This window comes from Neoarius graeffei, chromosome 12, assembly GCF_027579695.1.
Source record: "Neoarius graeffei isolate fNeoGra1 chromosome 12, fNeoGra1.pri, whole genome shotgun sequence".
NCBI lineage: Eukaryota > Metazoa > Chordata > Actinopteri > Siluriformes > Ariidae > Neoarius > Neoarius graeffei.
In genome coordinates this window covers 32,637,342-32,660,135 of record NC_083580.1, presented here as the reverse complement: position 1 = coordinate 32,660,135, position 22,794 = coordinate 32,637,342, and the positions used below count along the sequence as shown (strand labels likewise).

The window sequence follows — 22,794 nt, the reverse complement described above, 5'->3', positions numbered from 1 at the left end:
CTAACTTATCTTATAAAGATGAAAAATTAAATTTAAAAAAAGTGGAAATTAAATTAAAATTAAATTAAAAGCTTATAAAGATGAAAAATAAAATGAAAAAAATAGTGGAAATTAAATGAGAAAGTAAAGTATAGAAATAAAGATCAAGAAAGCAGGAGCAAAGCAAAGAAGCATCCTACTCGCTTGAGTAGGAGGAGCAAAAAAAAAAAAAGAGGCAGCCGTCTCACACAGCGCCCATAACAAAAAAAAAAAAGCTTCCATATTGAGACTGACCACAAGCTTCTAGTTGTCCTGCTGGGCCCCAAGAGTTTAGATGAACTCCCACCTTGCATACAGCATCTGCTCATGAGACTAATGAGATTCTCCTATACCATTTCACATGTAGCCAGCAAAAACATTGCAACCGCAGATGTGCTATCCAGAGCTCCTGTCAGCAACAAGACAGAGGGTTACAAGCCTGCCAGCTACAGAAAAGAGGCTCAGAGGAATACAGGCACATCAGGACAATGACACCATTCTCCAACAGCTGAAGACATTCTGTGTGGAGGGATGGCCAGATAAGTTCTCTATTGAAAGAGTGTTCCAGTCCTATCTGCCATTCTCAGGTGAGCTCACAGTCTACAATGGTCTGCTACTGTATGGCAGTAGGATAGTAATCCCAGCATCACTCAGAGCAGACATGCTGTCCAAGCTGCATGAGGGCCACCGGGGAATCTCCAAATACAGGGAGAGTACTCGGCATGGTACTCGGAGTGGTGGGCCTCAGCAGAGAGCTGAGCAAAATGATAGAGAACTGTGACATGTGTGACCATGAGAGAACAAATCTCAGAGAAACGATGCTACCTACAGAGTTCCCATCAAGGCTGTCATCCACTGTAGGAGAAGATCTGTTTCAGACAGGAAACAAGCATTACCTAATCATTGTGGACTGTTTCTCAAGATACTTTGAAGTGGCCAGACTAACATCCACGACATCAGAAACAGTGATTGAGCACTTCAAGTCGATCTTTGCATGTCACAGGATACCAGAAGAAATGTGCTTGGACAACAGGCCACAGTTTGCATCTGAGCCCTTCAGAAAGTTTGCACAGGATTGGAGCTCAAACATGTGACATCCAGTCCCCATTTCCCACAGAGCAATGGGGAGGCTGAGCACGCTGTGCCACGCTGTGAAATTGTCTTCTCAAGACATCCAGCAAGCCTTACCTTGCCCTCATGGCCTACCATGCTGCACCACTGGAAAATGGATACAGTGCAGCAGAACTCCTCATGGGGAGGAGACTTAGAAAAACTGTTAGTGTCATTCCATCCCTGCTCAACCTGAGATTTGCAGACATGGAAAATCTGAAAACAACAGAGCAGAGACAAAAACAGCAACAAAACTATGATCGCAGACACCAAGCACATGACATGCCACACCAGATGCGGGTCAAATATATGCTCGAAAGAGGGACAGTTTTGTCTACAGCAGGCACACCAAGGTTCATCATCGAGACACCCAGGGGCACCTTGCATAGAAACAGATACCACCTCTCATCGACTCCTGGAAAACCTGAAACACCTCCTAACTTACCTGAGACAACACCTGAAAATACTGCTCCTGATACAGTGACTACTCCTGTCACACCTGAGGTACAGCGAGATGGCAGTCAGCAAACTCCACTGTCTGAGAAACACCTTCCTACCAGAATCAGGGTGCCTTCAGCATACTTGAAAAACGTTGCTTGTTCATAGATTTAGGACCTGAGTAAGCTATGGGGCAGAATAGTCCCCACACTCAGGTGGAGAGTTTGGGTAGTCCACTCCATCCCTCGTAGAAAGGAGGAGAAGAACAGTTGATTGCTGAAAAGACACTTTAAAATGACTATTTCATTATTTTGTTGTTTTGCAATGCTAGATGTGTTTACTTAAGTATACACTGAAAAATGTTTCATTGTTTACCAAGCACTTATGCTGGAAGGAGTTAAAATGTTTACATCAGCACATGCTGAAAAGTGTTTCACAGCTAAACATTATGGTAAAAGGCAGGATAAGCCATAAGTGTTCCTGTTAATACTGATCATGTGAATACTTGAGTTAAAACACTTATATACATTACATCTGTGAAGAGAAGTGAATAGTTTTCGATTTACAGATTTCATACTGTTTACTAAGGCCTACTCATGCATCCCCCCAGGGAAGATCCTTTATTTAGAAAGGGGGATGTAATATTAGGTAAAATACCTGGATAGGAACCTTGTGTGAGTTGTATTGTGTTGCACGGGGGAGAGTAATAATAAGAGACAGAGTAAACCGACAGGAAGCGTCTGTCGTATGTCCTGTGTCAAGCCTCCAGATATTACTCCAGTGCAGATATAAGTAACAGAACAACACTGTGTTGCATAATGCAGTGCTTTAAAATTCTTTTGTAGTCCTACTCACTCAAGGGTGGGGCCATCTTGCCATTTTGTGGGTGGTAGATTTGATAGGTTTTCTGTATCTTGATTGGCTTGCTGCTCCTGACACTATGATGTAGCTGGAAAACATTGGGGAAAAATAGTGGAGTGCAAAGCCTATGGTGGCAAAACTAACAAGTGTGATAATAAGGGAAAGCATTTTTTCTGCATTCCATTGCCAACAACCAAGCAACATACTGTAAACGACTTGCTAAACAGTGGCAACAACAACAGGGAACAGGTCACACTTTAGAAACACTGTCCTTTGGTAGAAAAAAATATTTTGAGCCCAATTGTTTTGAAAGGAATCTCCAGACAAAGCTCTTGAGCTATGCAGGTCACTTTAGACTGATGTGCTGCCAACAATATTCCAACACCATCCATGGAAAAAGGATTCAGGCTATGCAAGCCAATTAGCTAGAATAGTATAGACATTTAAAGCTTATATTCATACCCCTTGAACTTTTTCACATTTTTCCACCTTACAACCACGAACTTAAAAGTTTTTTTTATTGAGATTTTATGTGATAGACCAACACAGAGTAGCACATAATTGTGAAGTGAAATGAAAATGATAAATGGTCTTCAAAATTTTAAACAAATAAAAATCTGAAAAATGTGGTGTGCATTAGTATTCAGCCCCCTGTACTCTGATACCTCTAAATCCAATCCAGTGCAATCAATTGCCTTCAGAAGTCATCTAATTAGTTAATAGAGTCCTACTGTGTGTAATTTACTCTCAGCATAAATACACTTCTTCTGTGAAGGCCTCAGTGGTTTGTTAGAGAACACTGAAGAACAAACAGCATCATGAAGACTAAAGAACTCACCAGACAGTTCAGAGATAAAGTTCTGGAGAAGTTTAAAGCAGGGTTAGGTTATAAAAAAATATCCCAAGCTCTGAACATCTCAAGAAGCACTGTTCAATCCATCATTCAAAAATGGAAAAAGTATGGCACAACTGCAAACCTACCAAGACATGGCCGTCCACCTAAACTGACAGAGCGAGCAAGGAGAGCACTGGTCAGAGGAGCAGCCAAGAGGCCCTCTGAGGTGGGAGAATCTGTGCACAGGACAACTATAAGTCATACACTCCACAAATCTGGCCTTTTTGGAAGAGTGGCAAGAAGAAAGCCATTGTTGAAAGATAGGCATAAGAAATGTAGAGGACACAGCAAACATGTGGAAGAAGGTGCTTTGGTCAGATGAGACCAAAGTTGAACTTTTTGGCCTAAATGCAAAGCGCTATGTGTGGCAGAAAACTAACACTGCTCATCACCCTGCACACACCATCCCCACTGTGAAACATGGTGGTGGCAGCATCATGCTATGGGGATAGTTTTCTTCAGCAGGGACAGGGAAGCTGGTCAGAGTTGATGGGAAGATGGATGGAGCTAAATACAGGGCAATCCTGGAAGAAAACCTGTTGGAGGCTGCAAAAGACTTGAGACTGGGAAGGAGAGTCACCTTCCACCAAGACAATGACCCTAAACATACAGCCAGAGCTACAATGGAATGGTTTAGATCAAAGAATATTCATGTGTTAGAATGGCCCAGTCAAAGTCCAGACCTAAATCCCATTGAGCATCTGTGGCAAGACTTGAAAATTGCTGTTCACAGACGCTCTCCATCCGATCTGGCTGAGCTTGAGCTATTTTGCAAAGAAGAATGGGCAAAAATTTCAGTGTCTAGATGTGCAAAGCTGGTAGAGACATACCACAAAAGACTTGCAGCTGTAATTGCAGCAAAAGGTGGCTCTACAAAGTATTGATGCAGGGGGCTGAATACTAAGGCACATCACATTTTTCAGATTTTTATTTGTTTAAAATTTTGAAGACCATTTATCATTTTCATTTCACTTCACAATTATGTGCTACTCTGTGTTGGTCTATCACATAAAATCTCAATAAAAAAACTTTTAAGTTCGTGGTTGTAAGGTGGAAAAATGTGAAAAAGTTCAAGGGGTATGAATACTTCTGCAAGGCACTGCATATACACATACAATATACAGGGCAATTCTGGAGAAAAACCTGTTTGGGTCGATCAGAGGTTTGAGATTGGGATGAAGGTTCACATTCTAGCAGGACAATGACTCTAAACATACTGCTAAAGCTACACTGGAGTGGTTTAAAAGGAAACATTTCAATGTCTTGGATTGGCCTAGTGAAAGCCCAGACCTCAATCCAACTGAGAATCTGTGGCATAACTTGAACATTGCTGTACACCAATGCAACCCATTTAACTTGAAGAAGTTGGAGCAGTTTTGCCTTGAGGAATTGGCAAAAATCCCAGTGGCTAGATGTGCTAAGCTAATAGATGACTTGCAATCATGTGATCAAAATGTGCTACGTCATGAGCGTCTGCTATGATGGTGGATATACAAAGCAAATAGGATGATAGCTGCTGAAAACGTGTCTGTAAACAATGCTGAATTTTCTCAGGATTAGTACAATTTGAATGATCGAGCGAAGATAGATATGTGTGGTTTTCACCCATATTATTTCAAAAAGTCAGGCTTTTTGGAAGATAAGATGCCTCTACCGGTCACTGAGTACCGGCCATATTAGCATGATTTGATAGATCGAGCGAAGATAGATATGTGTGGTTTTCACACATATTATTTAAAAATGTCAGGCTTTTCGGAAGATAAGATGCTTCTACCGGCCATTGGGTACGGGTCATTTTGTCCCATGACTATTTCATCCAAAGCCTTTTTCATATGCACTATCAGTTACTTTATATTTCAGGTATTTGTTTGTTCGAAAAAAGGAGGCATTCTCAATGGAATTTGACCGAAGCAAAACACGTTTTTATAAAGCAAATGAGTGCCATAGTATGGATCATGATAAATCTTTAGGTGCCAAGCAGCGCTCTCGCAGGGCTTTCATTTGCGAATACAGGAATACCTGAAATATAAAATAATTGATAGTGCATCTGAAAAAGGCTTTGGACAGAATGTCTTAGCTGTTAGATGAAATGGTCATTGGACGAAGTGTCCTGATCCCCTCATCTCCTCTCTGTACTAAGCCTCAGAGTTTCCTCTTTCCAAATCACGGATGGAATTCTAAAAAATCGGAACGTGTTACGGTCACAAGTACTGTTGTGACCACAACCATATACAGCATAAAGATATGGCATAGCTAAAAGAACACTTAAATCAGTGGAAAAACATGAGAGTTGCGCACACCTGACTATGTTATGTATGGAATGTCGCTTGACCCCGCATTTGTATCTCCTCCAACATGGCCAAAATCCAGGTTTCTATTTTGCTTTGATGTCACTTGCAAGTCAAGGATAGAGACATATCCCAAGAGACTTGCAGCTGTAATTGCAGCAAAAGGTGGCTCTACAAAGTATTGACTTTGGGGGGTGAATACCTATGCATGCTGACATCAAGATATTCATATTTTACTTTAACTCATTGAAGAAGTAAAAGGGAATCTAAAATGTACATTTGAATCTAAAACGTACATCAGTTCAGTGACCTACTCGATGCTCACAATAAAGATCAATTAATTTTACTGTAGAATTTTAAAGTAATTGCTCTTTAAATTCACATTTGTCAATACAATTGAACAATGAGGCTTTTTAATCCATTATAAAATGGAAATTTAAAATTGGACAATCAAACCCACTCAGATAACTTCACAGTCAACTACACTATGCTTACAATAAAGAAGAAATTATTTTACTGTAGAATTTTAAAGTAATCACAATTCAAAGTCACAAGATCTGTCTGTCTATAGCTGTCTACTGTACACTCACCATCCACATTAATACACATGCAAATCCACCTGTACACATGCAAATTTATGGAGTTATCCAATCATTCAATCATGTGGCAGCATTACCATGCATAAAATCATGCGAATACAGGTTAAGAGCTTCAGGTAATGTTCACATCAAACATCAGTTTGGGAGTGGTGGAATACTGAAGCACTGGGAGAGGCGAGTTAGTTACTTTGGTAACTATATTTTTAGCTTTCATCTTATAGTGAAAGCACTTTCTCACACGTGCACACACACAACCACTGCATGCAGGGAAGCTTCCCTCCTCTCTGCTTCCTCCATCCTCAGCTGTCACTCCAGGACACACACACACGCACGCGCACACACACACACACACACACATTAATAAGACAGAGGTGTGACCACATTACCACTCACCTTCCCTGGCCTTGCCCTTCATTCACAAATTGGCGTTTGACCATGCCCCTGCTGCCACATACCCCCACCACCCAACTCAGGCCAGGGAGCAATCCAGCCTGCAGCCGACCCTCCCACGGCAGGAGAGGTAATCCGCCACCACCATCTGTGCCCCTGGCCTGTGAACCACCTTAAACTTCAAGAGCTGCAGAGCTAGATATCAAAGGGTGATCCGCACATTGGCATCTTTCATCTGATGAAGCCACTGGAACAGAGGATGAAAGATTGCCTCAGCAGGTAGTACTGGAGAGTGAGGACCACCCAATTGATGGACAGGCACTCCTTCTCAATGGTGCTGTCTCTCTCGCACTGAGAGTTTGCAACTAACGTACAGCACCAGGCGCTCCTCCCCCTCCAATATCTGGGACAAAACGACCCCCAGCCATCTGTCTGATACATCAGTCTGCAAAATAAAGGGGAGAGAGAAGTCAGGGGAGTGTAATAGCGTAATAATGGCCCACCACACGGTGTTTACTTGGACTTCATCATAAGAGTTTATTTGTATAGCGCTTTTAACAATAAACATTGTCGCAAAGCAGCTTTATAGAATTTGAACAACTTAAAATATGAGCTAATTTTATCCCTAATCTATCCCCAATGAGCATGCCTGTGGCGACGGTGGCAAGGAAAAACTCCCTCAGACAACACAAAGAAGAAACCTCGAGAGGAACCAGACTCAAAAGGGAACCCATCCTCATTTGGGCAGCAACAGACAACATGACTATAACATTAACAGTCCTAACATAAAGTCAGCTTCGTTGATGCTACAAACCCCCCACCGATGGAAACCCAAGCGCAAAACCGTTCACACCAACCGCAGTCCCAAGGTCAGCAAGTCAACTGCAATCCTAAAGTCAGCAAGTCAACTGCAGTCCCCAGCCACAAAAGCACCACTGCAAGAGTCCACAGCATCCTCCAGCCACAACCCCCAACTGTCCACGTGGGGCCGCCCTCCACAGGACCATATCACTGAGGCAGGCTACAGTATAGGCAGTGTGTGGGGGTGGGGGACTTTGTCTATAAAACATTGGAACATTGCCGGGGCCCTGAATACTCCCCCCCCCAAAAAAAAGGGGGACAAATTGGTGTAATCCAAATGGGGTGGAAAAGGCCGGGGTTTTTTTTGTGGGATAGGGAAGTCAAGGGATATTGGCAGACTTAGGAACATGTCAAAATTAGACACTGTATTGACGTTTCCGTAGTCCACACAGAACCAGGCCAACCCGTCAGCCTTGGGGACCGAGACCAGTGGGCTGCTCACGTTTCTGTGTGACTCCTCAACTATTCCCGTTTCAAGCATGGCCTTCAGTTCATCACGAACTACAGTTTTCTTGTATTCAGTTAAGTGGTATGGGTGGCTACGCACCACCACCCGGGGGCATCTCTATGAGGTGGGTGTGACCGGGGAAGGGTGAGAACATGTTGGAAAACTCTGCTTGCAACCTGGCAACCTCCGTGAATTGGGACAGCAAGAGGTGGTCTCCACAGTGGACTGGGGTGGGTTGAGCGGCTACATTCGTTTTTACCTCTGGCCCAAGCTCCTCCCTCTCCAGAACTACTGTTGCCAACGCAACAGGCATCCCCTCATTCCAGAGTTTAAGCAGATCAAGGTGGTATATCTGCAGCACTCCACCCTTATCCATTCACTTCACCTCAAAGTCAACATTCCCAACTCGCTGTGTGACCTCAAAGGACCCTTGCGACTTGGCGAGTAATTTAGAGCTCAATGTGGACAATAGTATAAGAACTTTATCTCCCAGTGTGAACTCCCACAGGCATGCACAACAGGGGTGCACCTGTTGCAAATTTTCCTGGGTTAGGTGACTGAGTGGGTGAAGTTTTCCACATGGGTCGAGGATGTATTGAATTTAGTTTTTATGAGTAGAAGGTTGCTCTTCCCAATTTTTGTGTATGATGTCTAGGACGCCACACTGCTTATGCCCATATAATAATAATAATAATAATAATAATAATAATAATAATAATTCAAACTGGGAAATCCAAGAATCCAAGATGCTGGTAAAGACAGTAGCACACAGCGGCCTCTCCAGGTCCCAAATGGTGTTTTTTTTGCGTCATTTTGTTCCTCTGCTCAACCCTGTACAGCATATAGACATCAGATCAACTGGTATTCATCTCTACCATTACCAGACACTCCTTCAATACACATACCATGCAGAAAATATCATAAAAGATTATCTGCTATAGAAACTACATGAGCTCGACCTGCTGCGAGGAACAGGTCTCCAAGTCCTTGGCCTTGCCTGAGGCTGGTGACACAGGGAGAAGTCATCGGGAGCGATGTGCGAGGAGGCAGAAATGTGGCAAGCATGGGGGTGTCCATGCTAGGCTAACAGCTAACCCTAGCCAGCCGGCTCTCCCATCCATTCTACTCTCCGATATCTGCTCCCTGAAAAATAAACTAGGCTACCGGTATATCTGACTCCAGTGGACTACCCAGCATGAGTTTAGAAACTGCTGCCTCCTTGTTTTCATGGAGATGTGGCTCAGCGACCGAGTTCTGGACACCACCATTCAGCTGGATGGGCTGGTTTGGTTCCGAACCAACAGAAATGCAGCTCTGTGCAGTAAGACTTTTGGAGATGGCTTGTGTATTTACATCAACACAGAATGGTGCAGAAATGCAGTGCTAGTCTCTGGTTATTGCTCATCACTAGTGGAGTTTGTGACTATTGGATGTAGACCCTTTTATTTACCACAGAAATTCAGTTCAGTATTCTTAATTTGAGTTTACATTCCCCCCCCCCGTGCTAATGCACTCTGTGTACTGTATGGTGCTATCAGTGAACTGCAGAATGCACACCCAGATGGACTGTTTATTGTTGCCGAAGATTTCAACCATGCGAATTTCAGGTCAGTATTCCCGAAATTCCATCAGTATGTAGACTTTGCAATGAGAAGAGCGAATGTGCAGGATCTTGTTTACACAAACATTCCCGGCATGCACCAGGTGGAACCCCGCCCCCACCTCAGCTACTGAGACCACATCTCTGTTATGCTAATTCCAGCATAAAGACCACTCGTTAGATGCTCCAAACCAATTCTAAGGCAAGTGAAACTTGGCCAGAAGAAGCCATTTCTGCTCTCCAGCACTGTTTTGAGAGAACTGACTGGGACATGTTTAGGGAGGTTGCACCCTAAGTTGGCTGCACCAACTTGGAGGAGTACACAGCATCAGTGACCAGCTACATCAACAAGTGCACCGATGATGTTATTGTCTCTAAAACCATCACCACTCACCCCAACCAGAAGCCATGGATTACTGCAGAGATGTGTGCACCTTTTTCATATGTGACCTAAATTCTTCATGGCATAATTTTACCTCAGTTCCTCATGCCATCAGATTTCCAACTCTGAGGGACTGGACTTACTGTATACTCATGGACTATTCAACACACCACTCACACTACAATCTTTGCACAGTGGACAATAATGCACTATTGCTTTATAATGTTTACAATGTCTTTCTCACACACACACACACACACACACACACACACACACACACACACACACACACAAGGTTTACATTTATTCCCTTTTTCATATACGACCTCAATATGCACACTCATGTCTGCCCGTTAAGTTGTTTGTGTCTGAACTTTATGTTGTGTAGTTTATTGTCTGCAATGTTTGCACTCATTGAATTCTTGAACTTTATGTTGTATTGTAGATTTGTAGTCCTATGATGTTTAATGTAGCATCACGGTCCTGGAGAAACATTGTTTTGTTTTAACTGTGCACTGTACCAACTGTATATGGTTGAAATGACAAATAAAAAGCTTTGACCTTAACAAGCCAGTGGAGATTTGTGGAACCTCTAGTACTGCACATAACAGGGGCTCAAGCCATTTATCCCAGTTACATGGGCCTTCACTTACAAATGTACAAATTAAGTTTTTCAGGGTTCAGTTAAATCGTTCAACCAAGCCGTCTGTCTGTGGGTGATAAACGCTTGTGCAGATTGAATTAACTCCCAGTAACTCAGAGTTCGTGAAGTGTGCATGACACAAACGTAGTGCCCTGATCAGTTACGATTCCTTTTGAAATCCCGACTAGGGAAATCATTTTAAATAGTGCCTCTGTGACGTTACAGGTGGAAATGTTATGCAGTGGTACTGCTTCCGGGTATCACATTGCAAAGCCCACAAAGACGAACATAAAGCAATGCCCTCATGCAGACTAATCTACTGGCTCAATGAGATCCATTCCAATTCTTTTGAATGGGAGTCTCGATCAGAGAAAGAGGGCATAATAGTGCCTTTGGGTTGGCCAGTGGATTCACCAGCTGGCATTCATGACATACCCCACACCACCTGCAGACATCCCTGCAAATCCCTGGCTAATAGAAATGGGCCATAAGACAGGTCAGTTTTGTCCTGCCTTAGGTGTCCTAATGAGCTGCATGGAATATGATTTCCCTGCAGCTCTTTGGAACCAACAATTGTGTCACCTTTTCACCAGTCTGAGTGTCCTGCATCACTCGATGCAACCTATACTTAATTACTGAAAAGTATGGCCAGGTGAGTGCAATGTTGGGCTGGATGGTTTGACCATCGACTACTCTCACTTGGTCAAAAGCATGATGCAGAGTCTCATTCCACACCTGCTCAAGAGTTATATCTTCTAGAGAATCCCCAAGAGACCGGGGAGGGCCGGGGTGCTCCCCACTCTCCATGTCGCTATGATGCAGAGCTGACGTAGATAGCTCTGGGACCCCCTCCCCAGCCAATGCTATGCTAAGATCCCCTGTGATGTGTTACAGGAGGACCCATCCACCACTACACATGCCATCAAACACTTAAACCCCAGCCAAATCAGTTCCTAGAATTTGTGGGTGGGGGAGACACAGATTAACCGCTGCCTCTACACCATGATTTTTCCCCAGAAATTTAATTTTGACAGGAACCCGCTGGTATTTGTGAACATCCTGGTGCACACATAGAACCTTCACCAAACGTGCTGTACCCAATGCCTCGCCTTGCACCATACTTTGGTGGATGGAGGTCTGATTGAAACCTAAATCTACCAACATGTGGTAAGCACCCCCTTGGATATTCATTGGTATGCAGTACGTTCCAGCTTGATTGAGGACAAATTCTGGCATGTTGGGGATCCGGACCACTGCCCCCACCTCCATCGCATGGCACTGGTCCTGGTGCTGGTGCTATGGGGAGCCTGGGTACTTGCCCAGGCTCCCTGTAGCACCAGCACACTGGCCTGGGCCTCACCTCTGCCCCAATGACACAGGAATCACTCAGCTGAGGAGGAAACACAGAAACACAAGGGGAGGAGGGAAGGGGGGGGACCATGGTCTAGGGCGAGCCGGCTACGAGGGAGTCAACCCTTGCTTTTGTGGTGCAGGGACAGGGAGGGGACAGGATGGAGGAAGGAAGAAAGAGAGAGAGAGAGGAGGCAGGCTGCTTGCCAGCCACCAGAACTGCCACCAGATGGCCTTCAGCTAGCATGATGGCTCTATCCAGCAATGCCAGGTGGTGGCACTGGACCCACTCGGCTGTTCCTCTTGGCAGCCGAGTGATTAATTGCTCAAGTGCAACCGCATTGATGATGCCCTTGGCATCACGATCTTCTGCCCTCAGCCACTGTTGACAGGCATCCCATAGCTGCTGTCTAAGTGCAAATGGCCTGCTGGCCAACCAGTGCAGAAGCACTGACAATGTTGTTTGGGGGTGCAGCCGATGTGTTGCACAATGGCTCACTTAAGGACCAGATACTCCAGCCTGCTTTCCAGGGGTAGCTCTTGTGCAGTGAGCTGCTCTTCTCTGGTCAGGAGCACCAGTAGGTGCACCACTTGCTGCTCTACTAGCCACCCCCATGCCTCCATGGCTTGCTCAAAGAGAGCAAAGAAGGCATCCAGGCCATCGTGGGGTCCTATGTTCATCAGCATGATGTGGGGAAAGCCCGCTGGCACAGCAGCTGAGGTACTTACCGGTGCGAGCAGGCTCTGGAATGCCTGATGATCCTCTTGCTGGGCCTGCAGCAGGGCTTTGAAGCGCTGCTCCTGCTCCATGCATAGTGCAACCAGTGTCTGGTGCTGCTTCTGCTTGGCAGCAGTGAGAGCATGGATGAGGTCTTTGAACAGCAAGGACTCCATGCTGGTTGTTTGCTCAGTACCCCAGGTTTTGGCACCAGTATAACACCTTTGTTGGGAGTTTCAAGTCAAGCTTATTTGTATAGCGCTTTTAACAACAGATATTGTCACAAAGCGGCTTTACAAAAATTAAAGACTTTAAACATGAGCTAATTTTATCCCTAATTTATCCAAAATGAGCCAGCCTGTGGCAAAGGTGGCAAGGAAAAACTCCCTCAAGATGACATGAGGAAGAAACCTTGAGAGGAACCAGACTCAAAAGGAAACCCATCCTCATTTGGGTGATAACAGATAGCATGATTATAAATAACTCACTTCTATAACATATATATATATATATATATATATATATATATATATATATATATATATATATATATATAATCTCATCTCGTTATCTGTAGCTGCTTTATCCTGTTCTACAGGGTCGCAGGCAAGCTGGAGCCTATCCCAGCTGACTACGGGCGAAAGGCAGAGTACACCCTGGACAAGTCGCCAGGTCATCACAGGGCTGACACATAGACACAGACAACCATTCACACTCACATTCACACCTACGGTCAATTTAGAGTCACCAGTTAACCTAACCTGCATGTCTTTGGACTGTGGGGGAAACCGGAGCACCCGGAGGAAACCCACGCGGACACGGGGAGAACATGCAAACGCCACACAGAAAGGCCCTTGCCGGCCATGGGGCTCGAACCCTGACCTTCTTGCTGTGAGGTGACAGCACTAACTACTACACCACCGTGCCACCCATATATATATATATATATATATATATATATATATATATATATATATATATATATATATATATATATATATATATAATTGTGAAACCAGGAAAATCATTATAGTTTTAACATGAAGTCTGTTTTTGTGAAGTTATAAACTGTTCATTGATACAAACTTGACTGCAAAACTGTTCATGACAACTGCAGTCCTCAAGTTAGCAAGTCAACTGTAGTCCTCAGACATAAATGTATTACTGTAAGTGTCCAGAGCCATCTTCCAAGTACGACTTTTGACTGTCCATATGGGACTATCCTCCACATGGTGGAGTGGTGGAATACTGGGACAGGCAGATTAGTTACTCTAAATTTTATTTTTAGCTTTTCAGCTTATAGTGAAAGCACTTCATTGCTGAGGAGTGTGCTCCCATCACCCAATCAAGCATCCAGCCAGAGCAGGTCATGATATATTTTTTACACAATGGTGTATTATGCCTGATGTAAAGATTCTCGTCTCTGCGAGCCTACCACACAGATTTAATACTTGTCATTTTTAGGGCATACCTAACAACGTGTTTTCTTTCTCTCTCTCCCCCCCCCCCCATCTGTCCCTCTGAGTTACATGTTGATCCTGGGATTGAGATGCTGGCCTCTTCTGCCCCTCGGACCTGCTTGATCCATCCTGGTGCCCTGTGTCTGGTCGGAGTTTTATCGCCCCACTCCTGTGAAGGACGGCCCCATGAGGACAGTTGAGGGTTATACCTATTAAAACTGTTAATATTATAGTCAGGCTGTCTGTTGTTGCCCAAATGAGGATGGGTTCCCTTTTGAGTCTGGTTCCTCTCGAGGTTTCTTCCTCATGTCGTCTGAGGGAGTTTTTCCTTGCCACCGTCGCCACAGGCTTGCTCATTGGGGATAGATTAGGGATAAAATTAGCTCATGTTTTAAGTCGTTCAAATTCTGTAAAGCTGCTTTGCAACAATGTTTATTGTTAAAAGCGCTGTACAAATAAACCTGATTTGATTTGATTTGACTTTCTTTCTCTTGCACGCATGCACGCGCGCGCACACAGAGCGTGCAAGGAAGCTTCCCTCCGCTCTGCTTCCTCCCTCCATGTAAACCCTCAGCTGTCACTGCAATACACACTAACATACATCAATAATCAGTCACAGGTGTGATCACTTTGCCACTCACCTTCCCTAGCCTCGCCCTCCATTCACAAACTGGTGCTCAAAATGAAGAAAATGGTTCAGAAACTGCTGATCTCCTGGGATTTTCATAAACAACAGTCTCTGGAGTTGAAATGAAATATTGTAATATCATAAATCTGTTATAGGATTTGTCAGGAGACTCTTGGCTTTAATTGTTTAGATCATTGTGTTGGTCTGTTTATGTGCTGTTGTGCATATAACATTTAAACCTAAATAACAGACTAAATAAATAAATGAATGCAACTTAATAAATAAATGCAACTTGGTGTGTGAGGCCAAGCCAACAAGACCAGGCCAGCAAGACCAGGCCAAGACACTGGTGTCTAGACTAGTCTGATAGGCATATGCAAGGTTTTTGTACCTTCATTTAGTTATATGCCTACTCCCTACTCTTGCCATTAGAACACTGCAGTACATCTACAGTACATTAAATTTATTGAATCACAAACATCTGTCTTTGTCATTTGATTTTTTAAAAAAAGCAAATGATCAGATAAATGTAAACAAACAAACAAAAAAAAACACCGACAGGCACCGTCGTTAACGGAGCTCCGCTCATGACACACACACAGTGTACGTGTGTGTGTGTATACACATACACACACACACATACATATATATATATATATATATATATATATATATATATATATATATATATAAAGAGAGAGAGAGAGAGAGAGAGAGATACACACACACACACACGCACACACACAGTACTGTGCAAAAGTCTTAGGCACCCTACTTTTTTCATACAAACTTTATTATAGATTTCTATTTTATGACTTCTACATTAGGTGGCATGGTTGTGTAGTGGTTAGCACTGTCGCCTCACAGCAAGAAGATCCTGGGTTCGAGCCCAGTGGCCAGCAAGGGCCTTTCTGTGTAGAGTTTGTGTGTTCTCCCCATGTCTGCGTGGGTTTCCTCTGGGTACTCTGGTTTCCCCCACAGTCCAAAAACATGCAGGTTAGGTTAACTGGTGGCACGAAATTGATTGTAGGTGTGAGTGTGAATGGTTGTTCGCCTCTGTGTCAGCCTTGTGATGACCTGGCAACTTGTCCAGGGTGTACTCCACCCCTCGCCCATAGTCAGCTGGGATAGGCTCCAGCTTGCTTGCAACCCTGTAGAACAGGATAAGCGGCTAGAGATAATTGATGGATGGACTTCTACATTATCGAGTCAGTACAAAAACAAAATTTTGAGAGTTCCAAACATTTGTTTTCCAGACCAAACTTAAATGTTACAGGAAAAATGTTTGCATCTGAGCAGCATATTACATAAGAGACCACTTTTCAGATTAAAAAGAAAACATAATGAAGCCTACTGGGTTTTGATACAAAATTAAGAAGCAAGTGTGACAAATTGTCCTGGAGAACTGTGGCTGGTTCTGCACGATGCTAAGTAAAACTTACAGCTCATTTCCTTATAAAACTGCACTAATTGTGTCCGAGACTATTTTTTTAAAGCAATATGTCATCTCACACCGAATATTGACTTTGTTTCATTTATTATGGCTTACTGCTGTCCTCCATACCATCCTCTGATGCACACATTAGGACACATGATCAGTGTTGTTTCCTGGAGTCAGTGGGTGTTTTGGGTCTTATAACAAATACCCTCTTCCAGGTGACCCAACCAAGGCTGATCAGACCTCGGCCTGTGTCCTAGTGGCATTATTCTGTCCCCACTGCTCCCCTCTATAACCAAAGCTATTTGGATGCTCTCTCTACCACCTCCATGTTATCATCAGTGGCTCTTCTCCTGGCACCAGTTATGCCCAGGGTCCTTTAAGCCTTGTGCAGGGAGTGACCAACAAATCCCCTACAGCCCACCTCTACTGGAATACGTCTGGTCTGCCACCTGTTTCTCTGACAATCCTCTACCAGCTCCTGGTATCTCACCCTTTTCCTTTCTTGAGCTTCCTCCAGCCTCTCTTCCCAGGGTAATGTCAGCTCCAGCAGTATCAGCTGCTTTTGGGCCTCTGAAACTAAGATGATGCCAGGTCTCAGTGAGAACTAGGTGATCTCATCTCATCTCATTATCTCTAGCCGCTTTATCCTGTTCTATAGGGTCGCAGGCAAGCTGGAGCCTATCCCAGGTGACTACAGGCGAAAGGCGGGGTACACCCTGGACAAGTTGCCAGGTCATCACAGGGCTGACACATAGACACAGACAACCATTCACACTCACATTCACACCTACGGTCAATTTAGACTCACCAGTTAACTTAACCTGCATGTCTTTGGACTGTGGGGGAAACCGGAGCACCCAGAGGAAACCCACGCAGACACGGGGAGAACATGCAAACTCCACACAGAAAGGCCCTCATCGGCTACGGGGCTTGAACTCGGACCTTCTTGCTGTGAGGCGACAGCGCTAACCACTACACCACCGTGTCACCCAGACTGGGTGATGTGTGGTGAAATTTCCAGCTGCCTCTTCAGGTCAACCATCATCATCCAGTCTGGGGGTGCGGAGAGCAAACCTACAGAGCAGTCTTTTGGTTTTTTCTTTGGCACCTATCCCTCCTTAACAAAAGTGGATGCCCTTGGCTATAGCACAGGTGTATATGCCATCATTGATCCCCTTGCTGATTGCCTCAGCAATCGACTTGAGGACCTGGTCATGTCTCCAGTGGTACTGGCCATCACTCAGTGCCTTGGAGCAGCTGCTCAGGATTAGCTCAATGGTTCCTGTCTTAGAACACAGGGGGCATGCAGGTGTTTCTACTTTGCCCCATGTGAACAGGTTGGATAGGCTCAGAAGGATGTCATAGACACCCTGAATCAAGAACTTTATTCTCTGGGGGTTCCACTTCCAGATCTCCATCCAGGTGACACTCCACTCCATTGCCTATTCCCACTTCATCCAAGCACCTTGCTTCTGCATGGCCACTGTGCTGCTGGTTCGCTCTTCCTCCACTGAAGCTTGCACCTCCTCCTGAACCTGCTTCCGCCCCTCCTTCCCACTAGCAGAGTCATATGAGGACTTCGGTCGGCTCCCAAGCCCGGTTCTGCCCTGCACCACACTCCCAAGAATGGCCTTTTGCTTCAGTTAAGTTTCTGCCTGCTGGACTACCTTGCTGCCCTCCACTTCCTCCCTGTCCTCACAACAATCCCTGCACTTTGGTATCTCTGGATTCTGCATACTGCAGATGATCCTGTGCATATGCCACAATTAATTCCTCCCTGACCGAGCTGAGTGGAAGCCTGAGCTTGTTGCTGTTCTCATATAGCGTGATGCTGCTCAGGCTGTATGGCAGACCCAGCCATCTGCATAGACGGCTGCTTACCTTGCACTCCAAGCATTCCACAATGGTCATAGGGACTTCATAGATAAGCAGAATCTAGAGGATTCTTGGGAGGATTTCATATTGGTAGACCTAAGCCTTGAATCTTCCAGGGAGTCCAGACTTGTCTACTACTCTAAACCAGCCCTCCAGATCAGCGCTGGTTGCTTTGATGGAATCTATGTCCTTCAGGCTGCAGTTGAAGACATTCCCAAGGCTCTTCACTGTTTTTTCTGTGACTGTTGGAATCTGTACTTCCCCCAGCCTGAAGGGGAACTTGTCTGTGATCTTCCCTCTTTTCAGAACCAAGGACCAGGACTTTGCATGTTTGAAACTCATGCAAGTCCATGACATGAGTTTCTCTAACCCCTGGAGGATCCATCTGGCACCTGGCACAGTTGTTGTCACTGTGAGATCATCCATGAAGGCCCTTATGTGTGGCTGCCTTACTCCTGACTTGCTCATAGGGCCCCAGCATCCCCTTTCTTTTGCTTTGATAAGCATATTCATTGCCAGTGCAAACAGGGTCACTGAGATGGTACACCCAGTGGTTATCCCAACTTCCAGCTGGTGCCAATCTGAGGTTACCTGATCAGAAGAGATTCTCAAGCTGAATCTGCTGTAGTAGTCCAGGATGAGTTATTTCACCTTCTGGGTATGTGAGGTTTTTCCAATAAGACCTTGACCAGCTTGTGGGACAATGCCCCATAGGCATTGGTAAAGTCCAGCCACAGTGTAGCCAGGTCTCCTGTGCTCTCTCTTGCCTCCCTGATGAGCTGGGTCACCATGCCTGTGTGTTCAAGGCCACCAGGGACTCCTAGTATGCCCCCTTTTTGTACCGACGTGTCAATGTAATTGTTGCTCAACAGGAAGCTGGAGAGTCTCTTGGCCAGGATGCCAAAGAAGATTTTACTATCCATACCAAGCAAGATGACGACTCTGAATTGGTCAGTGTTTTCCAATTTCTCCTCTTTGGGAATGTACCCTTCCTCAGCATATCTCCATGCTTGGGGGATCTTCCCTCTCCTCCAGATCACCTTCAGGGCCTTCCAAATCCAATAGAGTAGCTTTGGGCAGTTCACAGAGCTTGTAGGGCACTCCGCATGGGCCTGGCACAGAGCTTGAGCTTGATCTCCTGACCACTCCATGCACTTTGCTTAGGCAAAGCTCCTTCAGGTTGAAGTCTGATGCTGACTCTGGTGGAGTTACTAGTACATTGCATGGACCCAGTGGCTGTTCTCTGATGGTATTACTGTAGATGTGCTTGAGGTGGTCATTGATGACATCCTTAAGAGCAGGAAAGTCTACCAGTCCTCTTTTGACCAAGAAGCTGCTTTGTGAGCTTGAAGGGATCAGCCAGGAATGCAGCTCCTTCTGTGGCCCTCTGCAGGGTCAGGAGCTGTTTTCTGAGCATTGCTTGAAGGTTTGCTAGGCCAGCTCTTTCAAGCTCTCCTGTCATCTTATATTGCCTCTTTAGCAACTTGAGTTCTTTCCTGAGGCGCTGTATTTTCTTTGCTCTGTGATTTGGAGCATACACCGATGGTGCAGGCTTGGCTGCCTCTAATCCAAATCACTCAGTTGCAATGCTGACCTATCAGAGTGGTCATGGTGTTCAGCCAATGGTCCACATCCCCCTTGGCTTTCCCTTCCAGGATTCGATCAATATACTCATTGAAATGCTGCCACTCAGACATCAGGTGTTGGTGACACTATGAGGCTCTGGGCACTGTGAGCCTGGTTTCTCCTTTGTCTCACCAGAAGTGACTTCTGTGCATTGTGTTGTCAATTTTGCTGTCAAGCATCTCATCCTGCCCTGATGAATCTTTAGCCCCCTCTCCTTCTTGCAAGTCTTGCTGCAGATGCACTGCATTATTGATGGTGTCAGTCTGTTACCTTGTGTCATTATTCTTGGGTTCATCTGGTTGACATGCTCTTCCTCCCCTCCTCTCGGCACCCCTGGGGGTATCTTTCCTTTGTAGTTTTGTAGCATGATTATGGGTTTTGTTTTTGTAGGATGATTATGGGTTCTGGGTTTTGTAGCATGATTATGGGTTCTTACACTCAGAAGAAGTGGTTTGGACTGCCAACCCTCTCCACCCCGGTTGCCACCTCTCCAGCTGCCCTCTGTCTCTCCAGATGTCACCACCCTCTTTGTGGTTGTCACCCAGTCTGTTCCTGATTGCCACTGGTACTCCTAGAATGTTTCAGTTTTCCATAGCATCCTGTGATGGACACATAACACATCAGTGTTGTTTCCTGCAGTCATTGGGTGTTTCAGGTCTTACAACAGACACCCTCTTCCAGGCAACCCAAGCAAGGCTGATCAGACCTCAGCCTGTGACCTAGTGGCATTCTTAATTTCCATGCCTGCTGCATGCCGGGTACCAGTAGCCCACTGTACTGTAACACAATGGCTGACTGCTGCTAATTACATAGATTATGGTATGCAACAGCCAACTGATGATGTGTTCATAATTACATTCACATTTTCTCGTGAAAATACATCTCTACTTATTATTTTTCTTCCGACCACTTTTTTTTGTCCCATTTCTTCTTCAACAGTTTTCGAGATCTCATCTCATCTCATTATCTCTAGCTGCTTTATCCTGTTCTACAGGGTCGCAGGCAAGCTGGAGCCTATCCCAGCTGACTATGGGCGAAAGGCAGGGTACACCCTGGACAAGTTGCCAGGTCATCACAGGGCCAATACATAGACACAGATAACCATTCACACTCACATTCACACCTACGGTCAATTTAGAGTCACCAGTTAACCTAACCTGCATGTCTTTGGACTGTGGGGGAAACTGGAGCACCCGGAGGAAACCCACGCGGACACAGGGAGAACATGCAAACACCACACAGAAAGGCCCTCGCCAGCCATTGGGCTCGAACCCGGACCTTCTTGCTGTGAGGTGATAGAGCTAACCACTACACCACCATGCCACCCAGTGTTTGAGATATTGGCCCCAAACCAAGTCTAAATTGGCCATCCTGTCAGGAAATAATGTGTTTGTATAGAGCTTTAGGAAAGACACACTCATTCTCTTGTTTTTGTCATTTTCTGTTGGTTTTTGGCCCCATTGAAATGGGGGAATTGAAGTGTTTCTTCTCATTCACACTTCACTGGGGAGCCACCAAACTTCATATGATACTTCTGGACAACTCACCCAACACATCCATGAAATTGGGTATAACCTGCACTTGTCTTTTTCTTGCTTTTTGACCATGCATTTTTCTCCCATTGACTTCAATACATTTTTTGGCCCCAATGAAATTAACTGGCTTTTGGAATCAAAGTCATCCTGCTTGGTCACGCTTCATCAGAGAGCCACCAAACTTCATTTCTTAGCTCAGACTACCATGTACATCCATGCACCATGAGCTGTACTTGTCTTTTTTGCACTGCAGAGCAATTGCATTTGCATTTTCTTGCAGAAATGTGTCTCTAATTGTGCTGTCAAACTTCCCAAAGCGGGCCAACTCCTACATCATGTCTTCATTTTTAATGGATGGACGGCACACTCCTGATGCCATGGTGGAGAGTCAGGGTCTCCTTGATGGCCTCAGAGGTCATGGCACCCCACTTGCACTCAAACCATTTACAGCAAGTAATATCACACAAGTTTCAATACTTAACAAAACATGAAAGAAAAATAAATCCCTGTTCCTTTCACATACAAAACCTGTTAGTGTAGGAGGTAAAAACAATTAATCAATAACTAAATTTACATTCCCTTTCAGTCTTCCATAACGGAAATGTCACAGATATTGTGTATTCCCACTTGATTGTATTTAACAAGATAATATGGAGTGTGTACCTCAGTGAGATGTGTAAAACATGCGAGACTGGATATGATGTTTATCTCATGAAGCAGCATCCATGGACACCTCTTTCAGGGACAATGCCTATAATCTTGTCATATACCACAGCATCACAAATAGTACCAGATATATGATGAGCAATTTCGTCTTCAGCACAAGCAGCAAACAGTTCGTTGTTGTTCCAATTTCCAGCCGTAGCTGCCAATGTCTTCTTTGTAGTTGTTTTGAGCTTGCTGCCATATGCAGTCATAGGGAGTATGAGAGGTTCTGTCTCAATATCATTACATCATTTACGTCACCGCCAGCAACATCACAACCAGTTACAATGATGGTTCCAATTCCCACTGGAGCTGTGGCAAAGGATGACTGTAAATTGTACTAGGTCATCAGAGGATAGATTAACACACACACACACACACATACACAAAGAAAGAAATGGAACCGAGCACAATTTCATCACGATTGTCTCTAAAATCCCAACAAACCCAGAGCAACTGGAGCTTATGCACTCATTGGTTATTTAAGTCTCCTGAAAACTGGGGGAACATATAAATACTTTTTATCATAAGTCTTCTGCAGAGTTATATTTATTTCTTTGGTTGGCAATTGCTTCTGGCTAATGTGATGCAATGGCATCATCAAGAAGGGATTAATAATGGAAGGGCTCTGTGGATTGCTCTCATTTGGGCTTTGCTGCTCCAATATTGTTCTCTCATTTTAAAATGTCAATTAAACTCTCCTTTTAACTGCACCTAAACATAAGCATGAATGACAACACCAAAACCATTTTGTATATGATTATATACAAAAGATTTTGTAATTACAAGTAGTTTCGTATTGATTATAAACTACTACTATTGACCTTTAAAGCACTGAATGGTCTTGCACCACAGTACCTGAGCAAATTTCTGGTCCTTTATGACCCATCACGCCTATTTAGATCAAAAGGCTATTTGCTGGT

The 22,794-nt window shown here is 44.6% G+C and overlaps 1 protein-coding gene and 1 pseudogene across 5 annotated transcripts in view; both read right to left on the bottom strand.

The window, feature by feature from the left end:
• LOC132895332 (short transient receptor potential channel 5-like) overlaps positions 1-22,794 on the bottom strand; it is a 244,748-nt gene that overhangs the window by 193,159 nt on the left and 28,795 nt on the right. For 2 of the 5 annotated variants that reach the window (XM_060935791.1, XM_060935794.1), the window contains one exon: positions 2,422-2,515. The exons of 1 other annotated variant lie outside the window; for it this stretch is intronic. Coding sequence is in view for 1 of the 4 variants with exons in the window: in XM_060935790.1 (XP_060791773.1) it covers positions 6,603-6,646 (44 nt within the window). In the remaining 3 variants the exon portion in view is untranslated. Of the gene's footprint in view, positions 1-2,421; positions 2,516-6,602; positions 6,664-22,794 lie in introns of those variants that run through there. 2 more of the 5 variants (XM_060935795.1, XM_060935790.1) reach the window with 2 other exon arrangements.
• On the bottom strand, positions 16,429-19,998 carry LOC132894737 (uncharacterized; annotated as a pseudogene).